General features: G+C 36.2%; 1 protein-coding gene across 1 annotated transcript in view; it reads left to right on the forward strand.

Moving 5' to 3' along the window:
• DNAAF6 (dynein axonemal assembly factor 6) overlaps window positions 1-13,944 on the forward strand; it is a 75,886-nt gene that overhangs the window by 19,265 nt on the left and 42,677 nt on the right. Inside the window, exon 5 of the mRNA XM_054576914.1 lies at window positions 2,089-2,185. Coding sequence (XP_054432889.1) covers window positions 2,089-2,185 — 97 coding nt within the window. The remainder of the gene's footprint in view (window positions 1-2,088; window positions 2,186-13,944) is intronic.

A 13,944-nucleotide genomic window follows, 5' to 3' on the forward strand; every position in this document is an offset into this window, starting at 1 on the left:
AATCCTCCACCACCCCCACCAACCCCCTAATCCCCCCGACAGACTACTCTTTACCTGCGAGTCTGTCTCTATTTGTTTGTTAGTTCATTTTGTTCACTAGATTCCACATATGAGTGAAATCATATGGTATTTGTCTTTCTCTGACTGGCTTATTTCACTTAGCATAATAACACTTTTCCTGTCTGATGTTCTGTAGAAAGAACGTCCATGAGAGCTTTACAGGACTAAGTAAGACAGAATATGAAGAAAATGGCTTTTTTAAGATTAAAAAATATCTTTATTTTCTATCTTATGCGATAGTATTTCTAATGCCCCAATGAGTAAAGAAGAAAAAGGGTTAAAGGATGTGGACAGGCAGTTCACAAAAGAAGAATGATTAGTGACCAAATAAAATACTTATAAGGGCCCTATATAAGTCTCTGCCCCAGAGAGAAGCATTAGGGTCTTTATTTTACAGAGTTTTAAAGTCAGATTTTATGTTTTATTAGATACAATGAATGAAAATAAAGTGTCAAAAATGATGCTTGGGCAGTGACATTGAAAGAGAAAAGAAACAATAATGAGAGGGAAGGAGGAAGGGGGGTAACGGGGAAAGAAAGCGGAAGGGTCAAGTCAAGAAACATGTATAAAGGACCCATGGATAAAGTTAAAGTGGGGAAGGATTGAGGGAGGGAGGTGGGGTTGGTGGGACAGGGGAAATGGGTGGTGGGAAAATGGATACAAATGTATTTGAACAATAAAAACATTTTTTAAATAAATAAATAAAACAAAAAATGATGCTTAGGTGACAGAGTGAATAGTGGGGCTATTAACTGTAACTGGGAATGTAGGTGGAAGGGAAGCAATGAGTTTGGTTTTGGATGTGTGGATGGTTAGGTGCCTTTGGATCCAGGCAAAAGCATGTAGTAGGCGATTGGAAAACTTCTGGAGATGAGAAGAGCAGCAGTTTGAGAAAATCTTTTTGGGAATCATGGCTATATGGATTAATACCTTTCTATTTTGTTTTAACCTGGCTTCATCTTTGTAAATACCTGGTAGAAGTTATAGTCTATTAAGAAAAAATGTCTCATATCAAATAGCAACATATTGTTCCTGTTTCAACTCAGAGAAATCCCTTTTTCATTCATGGTCATTCCTATTTGCCAGTGGTCAGAGTTCAATGTAGTCCTTTAGTCTTCCTGTTCAGAGATTTACCATTTCTTCATTAAGGTAGAATTAAATAGAAAAGATCATTTGTAAATGTTTGCCTTAAATGATAGAGCGTACATTATGTCTGGGTGCTTCTATAAGCCATCCTATATCTAAGGGCCCAAGTTTGGGGCCAAAAAAAGATTTGTGAATTGTCGTGTGTGGTGAAATGCCAGGAAAATCTTTCATTGAACTAAGAATCCTATAGGACTAGATTCTAAGCATTATAAGTGTAGCTGTAATCACCCTGCAATTATTGCATCTGTGACCTGTAATGCTGATTACATTACCAATGTTTCTACAATAGAATTTTAGAGGTGGAAAAAATAGAGATCGTTTAATTCAAACCCACCCTCTTCCATATATTGTACAAATGTAGAAGCCAAGACTCCATGAGTTTGTGACTTGACCAAAGTCACATGGTTAATGACAGAAATGGTACTAAACCTGGATTTTCGAACTCTATGTTGTCATTTAAATTTATTGGTGAAGAGTTTCTGTTTATCCATCAAACCCTGGGTTATGGGCTCTCTATTTTTCTGAGCCATTGTTTTCCTGGAAAGGACCTTCCTTTTTTTTTTTCTACATCAAATCTTATGAGACTCTTATTAGAAGTTTTCTCAATCCATTTTATTTGTATAGCTCTAAAACAGTTAAGCTTCATTTTAGAAAAGAAGTATATATGATATAAATCCTGCTTTACAGAGTTAGGCATTTTTTGACTGAATTTCTAGATTTCTATTTCTTTATGTTCTGCCATGTGCCTGAAAAAAACTGCAAGAATTTTATTTACTTTATCATTTTATTTTTATTGTAATGGCATATTCTCATAAGTTTCTAGTTGTCTGCTCTATGACGGGAAATTTTCATTTGAGTTTCTATATCAATGACTATTTTCAGGTATGATATTATATACAAACAACATGTGGGAACTGAGGATATATTCCTAGGATTGACAAAAAAGGACACTTCAACAGCGTGTTGTGAGGATCTAGTGGTAAGCTTCTCTCCCTTTCCCTTTTTGCTTATGACCATTATAGCTAAATTGACTGCCTTTTGTATACATAACAGTGTAGGCAAGACTGTAAACTCTTTAAAAATATTTGTTGATATGTTTCAAGTACCAAGTGAATAATGGGACAATTTAAATTTGGTTAATATGCACAAAGTAAACTGACCTTACTCATGTGGATAAAATTTACAAATAAACATAATAGAATAATATGACATAATACACTATTTCTAGTCCTCCCAAAACTGCCTAATCTGACTGGACTGAATTTTTTTCATTCTGCTTCTATCTCATTCATGCTATCTGAATGGTTAGTAATGTCTCATGAGTTGACAGGCAATGAGAATGAAATATTTGCTTCCCTTGATCTGTCTTCTCTCTTACGTCTGTATTTCTTTTGATGACTTGGTTTACATTGGGAAATTTGAAAAGGAATTTTTTCTTAATATTTGAAACTTCTGATTTTAAAACTCTAAACAGACATCTAAAACAAGACATCTAAAGTGTTACTTGGCTTCCTAATCTGAATGACATTGCAGCATATCAGAGAGCATCTTTTGCCAAACGACTGTTTCTATAAAATTACAATGCAACACCAACAATTTCAATAGAATCCACCTTATTTTTGCTTATTTGAGCCTTGTTATGCTCTTGTTGAAAAGTCTGTATCTAATGAAAAGTGTAGAATACAATCCATTTTGACAGTATACACTAGTAACTCTGGTGCTGATAATTTATTTTTTGAGATATGAGGCTATGCATCTATCTTATCCCCACCCTCTATTACAATACTGTATGGTATAGAGTACTGTGGTGCCCAGAGGAGATGCTTAAGTTTTTTTCCTTAAACAAATGACAAATGGAATCTCTTTTTGGCATGAAATTCAGTTTTCCTGTAATTAGCAAGATCTAAGACAGTCAATAGAATCAAGTAACATAATGGGAATAGTGACTTTAATTAACTCAAGAGATTTTTTCAAACTCAAATGAGTTAAGATTTCAAGTTATCTTGAAATAATTAGCTTCCAGGGTTTTAGCAGTAATATTCAAATTCCTCTCTCTTAAATTACTGTAAAATTATGTTTTTGATGTCTAGTATTAAGGATTGCTCTAAAAACTGGAGAAATTCTAGGCCCTAAATAAATAAAACTGTTGTGGGCCTTTCCATTTCTCTCATGCAAATTCCCACTAGTATTAATGATAAAGGTATATTGAATGATGCATCTTGGAAACTAAATCACACCTAAGAATAGGAATATATAATCTAAAACTCAAAAATATATACAGAAATAGACTTGATATCTCCTTCTAATGAACTTATAATTAACTGGGGAGAGATAAATGTCTCATTTTACTCAGGAATTAAACTCAGAGTTGACAATTGTATGTCTACCAGCAACTCAGAGAGTTTGGATAAGGAAGGAACACCACTTAATGGCAGCAAATGAAGCATTTCTTGGTGCTATGGCACTTTACCACATTATATTGTTCTTTTTTCTTTTGATTTATATATTCAATCTTTGAAGACTTAGTGAATACCGCTACATACCAGGCACTGTCCTAAGTACTAGGGATACAGAGATAAATAAGAAACAGTCAATTATACTCAAGGAACTTCCAGTAAAGAAGATGGATACCTAATAAATCATTGCAGTTCAGTATGGTCAGTATATATTTAGAGGCATATATTAGGTACACGGTGATGTAAAGCAGAAAGGAATTGACTCTATTTGGGTGGATAGGATTGTTACAGTGGACAACATTCTAAGAAGGACACTTCAAGCAGAGGTAAGAGCACATGGAATATGGTAACCAAGCATGTAATAGCATGACCTATTTGAGTAAGCAGTGAGTATAATAAAAATAAAAGAATAATTGTGGATAGTGGTGTACTGGTAAGCTGACTCTCAAAAAAAGAAGAAAAAAGCCCTCATTTGTAGCTTGAATTTTATCCCATAGACACATTAATGATGATACCCACTATCATTGTTTAACCCCACATGTAAGACAGACTAAAAAGCTAGTTGGCCCCACCTCAAGTATTTCTTGCTCAAATTTATAAGTTCATTATTCCTGTTGTTATATGTCATTTCCTAAAATCTAAGACATCATCAAATTGTAAATGTGACATTTATTTAATAATGAAGGAAAATAGGTATGCTACCACATTAAATGTACATGTTGATTGTGTGATGTGTCCCAATATCAGAAATATTAAAATGTATGGAAAATTACACCCTAGGGTTGACTAGATATGTTATTTGGATCCTGGATCTGGTGTGTGTGTAACAATTCAACTCAGAGATTTTAAGAAGAAGACCTCTTTTAAGCTGAGGAAGCTTTAATAGGAGAACAAATAATCTGTTTATGTACAAGGAGTGATTTGGTTTTTAAAAATTTATGACGATCACCCTGTCCTTTATTCTTCCCAAATTCCAAATAAGAAAGCAAGATATATGAGTCCTAAATAAAGCAATTTCACTAAACAAAATTCTGCATTAGTAATATAAATATCTTAAGCAAGCCTTCCATTTTTTCTATCTACCCCCAATCCAAAGAGCTCCTGCTCTACTCCCGAGTTTGTAGCTAACAAACTTTCCTTGCCTTAATCTATATTTAGGCATTTTATTTTTAAATAAAAATTGTGTATGTTTAAAGTGTACAACATGATGATTTGATATACATATGCATAGTGAATTGATTACTACAGTCAAGATATTAACATATCAACTCAGATAGTTACCATTTGTGTGTGTGTGTGTGTGTGTGTGTGTGTGTGTGTGTGTGTGGTGAGAGTACTTGAAAGCTACTTTCTTAGCAAATTCCTAGTATTCAATACAGTATTATTAACTACAGTCATCATACTGTACATTAATTTCAGAACTAGAGTTAGGCCAGTGGTTTGCGGGTTTGTTTTGTTTTGCCTTGTTTTTAACTGCCAACAATTTTCTTCAAGTAAAATTCTCTAAGAAAGCCCAACATATAAAATACATAAAAATATCCTCATCTTGGTTTACTTACTATCAGCCATGAAGCAGTTCCTAGGAAAAACAAACTGGGGTTCCTTAGAACATAATCTAGCCTTTCTTTCTTACATTACAGTTCATCTGAGAAAATAAGGTCATGCTTACAGGGTATAAAATGCTCATATAAATTAATGGAAAAATAATAAGGGAGCTAGAGGGCTCTTTTCTCCTAGGTGACATGTCTATGTTTTTATTTAAACCTCATGAGTAGAATACCCCTACCTTGTTTTGTTTTATTTTATATTTTATTTTATTTTTGCTCTGATAATAATGGGTTTGATATGTATCCTTGACTATATATGCTTGAATACTATTTATCATTGTTTGCTATATCTTTTGAAAATTCAAGAAATATTTACTAAGCACTTACTATAGACTAGATAATCAATATATAGTGTTGAAAAAAATTGATAAGTGTCTCCTCTCAAAGAGCTTACTGTCAAGAGATCAAGCAGTCCATAAGCAGCAGCACAGACCTTGATTAATGCATGCAATAAGGAAACAATTAAATCAAATGAGTATCGATTATTACTCACACAGGCAGCATAAATAAGATCAGTGCAGTGTCAGCTCCTTATATTCCTTTGCTCCACAGGACAACATCAAACTAAAGGGGCCAGATGACAGATGACATGAGCAGTGTGGAACTTCGTTGCTGAAGAGTTCACTCTAGACTTCAGCTAAGCTGTTTTAAAACCAGCATGTATACCCAAGGTCTGGGGGTTGGGGAACAGGAAAGTCCAATGCCTTACTGGAACCAGGGAGTAAAAAGAGAGTCTGCCTTGTGGTGTCCTTCTGGAAGACAGGGAGCCTCCCACAAGGAAGGGAGACAGATAAAAAAAAGATCCTTGAAACAACTCCTCACAAGACTGCCTATCTTCCTACTTCTGAGAGGACCACTGCATGTTCTGCCAAGACCTAGGGTGGATCACAATTGAGCCTTGCCTACGTAACCTAAGTAAATAGTACAAGGTTACCAGAATATCAGAGTGAAGCCATTTTTCATACATTTACAGTCTATGAATAAAAGTGTTTTTTTTTTCTGGTTGTTTTCACTTAATACAATAACAATAGCAAATAATTTATATAATGCTTACTAAGAGCCAGACATTTCTCTAAGAAATTTGTGCAGAGTAACTCATCAATCCCCACACCAACACTCTATGAAATCAGTGCTATTATCCCCATTTTATTAATGAACTTACTGAAGCAAAAAAAAAAATAAAAAAGAAGCTTAAGGTCACACATTTAGAATATAGCAGAACTACAGTTTGTGCCCAGGCAACTTAAATTTGATAGAACTATGTATAAAGTGATATGGGCACAAAGAAGAGGAAGTCCAAACTCACTTCATAATACAGGTGGCATCTGATTTGCATATTTGAAAGACCTAACAGTTTGTCAGGGTGGAAAACTTGTCTAAGCAAAGTGAACAGCTTGATCAAAGGCATAGTCCAATGAGAGTGAATGATGTATTTGACAACTATTTGACATGTTTTTGGAGTCTCAGAATTCATGCAGTAGTAAAATATAAAACAGAATAGGCAGCTTAAAGCTAATTATAAAAACCCTGGAATATCATACCATGTGCTGTGGACTGAATTGTACCCATCCCAATTAATTAACTCCTAATGTGATGGTATTCAGAGATAGAGCCTTTGGTAAGTAAGTAGGTTTAGAAGAGGTCATGACAGTGGGACTCTCATGATGATGTCAGTGTCTTTATATGAAAAGACATGAGAGAGCTTTCTCTGCTTGCTATCTCACCCTACCTCATGAGTGCACAGTGAGAAGGCAACTGTCTACATGCCAGGGAGTCATCTCTCACCAAAAACCAACCATGCTGGAATATCTGGCATGCTCAGAATTCCCATCTGTAGTATTTTGTTATAGCAGCCTAAGTGACTAATACACCATGAAATTTGGACTTTATTTTGTAGGCATTACAGTTATTAAATGTTTTAAAGCAGTTGAGTTAAATAATTAGGTACACATTTCAGAACAACTCTACTGGCAGATTATGGTGAAAAATTCAATAGAGATTATGCTAAGAGATAAATGTGAGTTTTGAAGACTGATAGTAGAAAAATCAGATGTTAGACTATTGCACTAGATCAGGTGAGAAAAATAAAAGAACTAAGATTATGGCAACAGGGATAGAAAAGAATGCCTTCAGTAGAGATTTTGGAGGTAGGATTGATATGATTTAGAAACTTGTCAAATGTGATTTGTAAAGGAAAAACAGAAGTCATAATTCTAGCTTCAGTGACTAAGTGAATGGTGATGGCTTTAATCAAGATATGAAATGTGAAGTGGTTTATCTTTGGATCATTGTCTCAGAGACGGTTTGTATCTCCTTTTACTCAGTTTTCCACAGTTTTAGAATTATCATCTGTTGTTTTTGGAATGACAATCAAAGGTGTTTTTGCTTGTGTTGTGGAGATCAGATATGGAATGCAAAAGAAAGAGACAAAGTTCGAGGAAAAAGTAATAAGTTTGGGTTATAACTGCCCAAACTTATTCAACTACCTGTAGGAAATCTTGTTGCAAGTATCTACTAGGCTGTTAGAAATACAAATCTATGTGGAACTCAAAGACAAGAACTGGAGATGTTGATTCTCAGAGTTTCTGTTTGCTCTCCCCAGGGGTTAGAATATATCCACAGAGTGATGGCTTGAATTGGACTTTGAATGAATTAGAACTGATTTCAGGTAGCATGTGTTTCCTTGGGGAGGAGGAGTCATTGATAGGGATACTAGGAAACTTGCAGAAATGGGACTAACTTGAACCAGAATAGATGACCCTTGGGATGGGGTCAGTAATCAGAAACAGACTTCAAACAGAGGCATTATAAATTCTCACCCAGTTTCTGGCCAAGTATTGAAAATGAAGAGGAATTGAATAAATGAAGTGAGGTGAGGATAGCAGCATGGCTTTAGAGATATGATGGGGGAAGCCAAAAAGCTGTCATAGAAACAAGTTAGCAAAACGAAGAATGGGAACCTGCCTACCCCTGAGAAATAGGGCTGACTGAGGTAATTGATCTCTTGGTTGCCATTTGGAGAGTATAGGAAAAGGAACTTTAGGTATCAAAGATAGGTAGGGCTATTTTCCCTTTTTATAGAATGTATTAGGGTGACACCGGTTAACAAAATTATATAGGTTTCAGGTGCACAATTCTACAACACATCATTTATACACTCTACTGTGGTTTACCACCCCAAGTCAAGTCTGTGTCCATCACCATTAATACCTCCTCTACCCTTCTCCGCTTCCCTCTGCCCCCTCCCTCTGGCTATCACAACACTGTTGTCCTCATTCATGAGTTTTTTTCTTTTTCACTCAATCCCTCCATCTCCCCATCACTATCCCTCACAGCTGTCAGCCTGCTCTCTGAATCTGTCACTATTTTACATGTTAGTTCATTTTCATTAGATTCTTCATATGAGTGACATTATATGGTACCTGCCTTTCTCTGACTAGCTATTTTTGTAAGGAAAGGGGATGAGTTCAGGGAGAAGTAAGTCAATTGATTCTCATTTTCACCCATGGGTGTTGTACAGCAGATTATCTCTAAAATCCAAAAATGAATGGGGCTACAGTTATTGATATTCTGAGAAATGACCCATTGTTCATTCTAGGAGAAGGGAAGAGCTGCCTGCACATAGCTTGATACTTTCATTTGAGCTTCAAGGGCTGCATAATATTTTGGTGCTCCTACTTTAATGGATCCATATTGATTAGGGGACACTTTGATGTGAATAAGAACAAGCCGTTAAGTTTTTTTTTTTATTGTCATCTCCTCACTGAGATATGAACCTTATTCCATCTCTAAATCTCATTGAGAATGGAGTGAGAATCAAAAATGGGAAAGGAGTCTGTTACCACCTGCCAGACACAATCAGGAGTCACATATTTATCTCACATATTCAACTGAGAAAATGCCATCAATCATTCTGAGCAGTGTCTGCCCATCCTGAGAATTCACTTGCTTCTTGAATGTCCTGCTTCTCAAATACTGAATAAAGCAATCATATTTGATTACTTTTTAATAAATAAATATATTTGGCTTATTGATAATGGAATGGATTTTTCCTATTTATTTTTTTCTTTTTTTCCACTATTACTTGAAATAAAACAAATGTAGAGCCCTATTTCACACATTATACAAGAAATATTCAGGTGAGTTAAAAATCAATATATAGAATCTAAGGAGTTTTAGGAGAAAATACAAACTAATATTTTTCTTACCCTGAAGGAACATATTCACACCCAGAAGCTATAAAGTAAAATATTGACAATATGACAATATTAAACATTTAAGACTGTACAGTAATATACGTATAAAAAAGTTAAAGGACAAGTAATAGAATAGTAAAGTGTTTGCAACACATCAAAAAAGGGTTAATGGTTTTGTTGTTGTTGTTTTTAGGGAACAAACTCTACAAACATTTAATAAAAAAATGGATAATGAATACCAAAAAGCCATTTAAAGCTTTTTAAAAATAATAGAAATAGGCAAGAAATCTACAAAAACAGGTTTAGTTTCAACAACTAATAAAGGAATAATTAAAATAATGCATCATTGTCACAATCAGATTACTATGTATTAAAAATATTGGTAAATTCAAGTATTGTCAACTGTAAAGGGAACTGGGTATTCATAGACTTTTTCTTCATTTCCTTAAGGCAGTCCCTTTAAGTTTTTATTTTTTAAGTTTTTATTTTGCAGTGCTGGTTTGGTAGAGGTATATTCTTTTAGCCTTCTTTTGTCTGGGAAATTCCTTATTTCGCCTTCCATTTTTTTTTTTTTAATTAATTTATTTACTTTTTAAATACATTTGTCTCTGCCTTCCCCCCCCCTCTTTCCCTTGCCCCCTCCCACCTTCCCTCCCTCAGCTCTTCCCCTTTGGTTTTGTCCATGAGTCCTTGCTATATGTTCCTTGACTTTCCCCTTCCCTTCCCTTTCCCTGCCCCCCCCTTCCCTCTTGTCTCTGTTGATTTCTTTTCCTTTCAGTGTTGCTGGTCATATTTGCCTTACTTCTTTGCATTGTTGGTTAGGTTCCGCTTATAGGTGAGATCATATGGTATTTGTCTTTCGCCCCCTGGCTTATTTCGCTTAGCATGATGCTCTCCAGTTCCATCCATGCTGTTGCGAAGTTTAGTACTTCTTTTTTTCTTTCTGCTGCGTAGTATTCCATTGTGTATATGTACCATAATTTTTTCATCCAATCATCTACTGATGGGCATTTAGGTTGCTTCCAACACTTGGCTATTGTAAATTGTGCTGCTATGAACATTGGGGTGCATAGGTTCTTTTGTATTGGCGTTTTGGTGTTCTCAGGGTATAGTCCCAGCAGGGGAATCGCTGGATCAAAAGGCAGTTCCATTTTCAGCTTTCTGAGGAAATTCCACACTGCTTTCCATAGTGGCTGCACCAGTCTGCATTCCCACCAACAGTGGACTAGGGTTCCCTTTTCTCCACAGCCTCGCCAGCACCTGTTGTTTGTGGATCTGTTTATGATGGCCATTCTGACCGGTGTGAGGTGGTACCTCATGGTGGTTTTGATCTGCATTTCTCTCATGGCTAGTGATGCAGAGCATCCTTTCAAATGCCTCTGGGCCCTCTGTATCTCCTCCTTGGAAAAGCATCTGCCCAGGTCCTTTGCCCATTTTTTGATTGGATCGTTTGTCTTCTTGGAGTCAAGTCGAGTGAGTTCTTTGTATATCTTGGAGATCAAACCTCTATCTGATGTATCATTAGCAAATATATTTTCCCAAATGGTTGACTCCCTTTTCATTTTGCTGATGTTTTCTTTAGCCGTGCAGAAGCTTCTTATTTTTATGAGGTCCCGCTTGTTTATTCTTTCCTTTATGTCCCTTGCTTTAGGAGACATATCAGTGAAAAAATTGCTGCGTGGGATATCTGAGAGTTTCCTGCCAATGTTCTCCTCTAGGACTTTGATGGTGTTGCGACTTATATTTAAGTCTTTTATCCATCTTGAGTTTATTTTTGTGTATGGTGTCAGCTGATGATCCAATTTCAATTTTTTGCATGTAGCCGTCCAGCTCTCCCAACACCATTTGTTGAAGAGGCTGTTATTGCTCCATTTTATGCTTCTGCCCCCTTTGTCAAATATTAGATGTCCATAGAGACCTGGGCTTATTTCTGGGCTTTCTATTCTGTTCCACTGGTCTATGGGTCTGGAGGAAGAAACAGAAAGCTTGAACAGACCGATAACAGTTGGGGAAATTGAAGCAGTAATCAAGAAACTCCCAGCACACATAAGTCCAGGGCCAGACGGTTTCCCAGGAGAATTTTACAAAACATTTAAGGAAGAGCTAACCCCTGTCCTTCTCAGACTATTCCAAAAAATCCAAGAGGAGGGAAAACTGCCAGACTCCTTCTATGAGGCCAGCATCACCCTGATCCCAAAGCCAGATAAAGACCCTACAAAGAAAGAAAACTACAGGCCAATTTCGCTGATGAACATAGATGCTAAAATCCTCAACAAAATATTGGCAAACCGCATCCAGCAATACATTCAAAAGATTATCCATCACGATCAAGTGGGATTCATCCCAGGGATTCAGGGATGGTTCAATATACGCAAATCAGTAAACGTGATACACCACATAAATCAAAGAAAAGACAAAAACCACATGATCATCTCGATAGATGCAGAAAAAGCATTTGACAAGGTACAGCACCCATTTATGATCAAAACACTCAGCAAAATGGGAATAAATGGGGCATTCCTCAACGTAATAAAGGCCATATATGAAAAACCTACAGCCAACATCATACTCAACGGGCAAAAACTGAAAGCTTTCCCACTAAGATCAGGAACACGACAAGGATGTCCGCTCTCACCGCTTCTTTTCAACATCGTATTGGAAGTCCTAGCCACAGCGGTCAGACAAGAGAAAGAGATAAAAGGCATCCAAATAGGAAAGGAGGAAGTAAAACTATCATTGTTTGCAGATGACATGATAGTGTACATAGAGAACCCTGTAGACTCTACCAAAAAACTCCTCAACCTAATAAGTGAATTTGGCAAAACAGCAGGATACAAAGTCAACATTCAGAAATCAAAGGCGTTTTTGTACACCAGCAATGCAATAGAAGAAGAAGAAATCAGGAAAAATATACCATTCGATATAGCACGAAAAAAGATAAAGTACCTAGGGATAAATTTAACCAAAGACACAAAAGACCTGTATGCAGAAAACTATACAACATTGAAAAAAGAAATTAAGGAAGACACAAATAAATGGAAGCATACACCGTGCACATGGATTGGAAGAATTAATATCCTTAAAATGTCCATACTACCAAAAGCAATTTATAGATTCAATGCAATCCCTATTAAGATACCAATGACGTATTTCACAGAAATAGAACAGACATTTCAAAAATTTATATGGAACCATAAACGACCTCGAATAGCTGCAGCAATTTTGAGAAAGAAACACAAAGTAGGAGGGATCACAATACCGGACATCAAACTCTACTACAAAGCCACTATACTCAAAACAATCGCCTTCCATTTTAATTGAGAGCCTTGCTGGGTAGAGCAGTCTTGGTTGTAGGCCTTAGCTTTTCATTACCTGGAATATTTCTTGCCATTCTCTTCTGGCTTGCAGTGTTTCTGTTGAGAAGTCAGACACTAGCTGTATTGGGGCTCCCTTATATGTTACTACCTCTTTCTCCCTTGCTTCCTTTAGGATCCTCTGTTTGTCTTTGATATTTGCCATTTTAATAATGATGTGTCTTGGATTGGGCCTCATTGGGTTCCTCTTGAATGGGACCCTCTGTGCTTCCTGGACTTGTGTCACTTTTTCTCTCTTCCAGTTAGGGAAGTTTTCCATCATTACTTTTTCAAACAGGTTCTCTATCCCTTCCTCATTCTCTTTGCCTTCTTGTATCCTTATTATACAGATATTATTACGTTTCAGGTTGTCCTGCATTTCCCTCAATGCCTCTTCATTCTTTTTTAGTCATTTTTCATTTTCTTGCTCTTTCTGGGAGCTTTTTTTCTACCTTGTCCTCTAGTTCACTGATTTGGTCCTCAGCTTCATCTAGCCTGCTTTTGACTCCTTCCAATGTGTTCTTCAACTCAGAAAATGTATTTTTCATTTACTCTTCTCTCTTATTGATAGTTTCTCTGTCCTTTTTCATGGCGATATACTTTGCAGTAAGTTCCTCGTAGTTTCCCTGTAGTTTTTGGTAATTCTCTTTAAGCTCACTGAGCTCATTGAGCTTCCTTAGAACCATTGTTTGGAACTCAGTATCTGATAGTTTACTTACCTCTATTTCATTTAGTTCTCTTTGTGGGTTTTCCTCCTTTCCCTTCAAGTGGGCGGCATTTCTTTGTCTTCCCATTGTTTGTGAGACTCTTCTTTTTTCTTCTGCTTCTTTAGTTGATCTGTCTTGATTTCCTGACTTTGTGGTGTTGGATTCTCTTTTCTATTTAAAAGTCCAGAGGATGGACGCTTTTCTGGAGGCCTTCTGATTATGCTAACCTTATTTGATTGGTTATATATATCAGGCCATGTGGCAAGAAGGATATTTGAGCTGTAATACATAAAATTCCTTATTATCAACCTGCACAGTAAACCTTGAATTAAATTCCTAATAGTTATTTCGGTAATATACATACATTTATAGTTAACATCATAACATACTTTCATAATGAAGGTAGAGGAATGAATACT

This window comes from Pteronotus mesoamericanus, unplaced genomic scaffold (assembly GCF_021234165.1).
Source record: "Pteronotus mesoamericanus isolate MK-2021 breed Mesoamerican mustached bat unplaced genomic scaffold, CSHL_Meso_final contig_37, whole genome shotgun sequence".
NCBI lineage: Eukaryota > Metazoa > Chordata > Mammalia > Chiroptera > Mormoopidae > Pteronotus > Pteronotus mesoamericanus.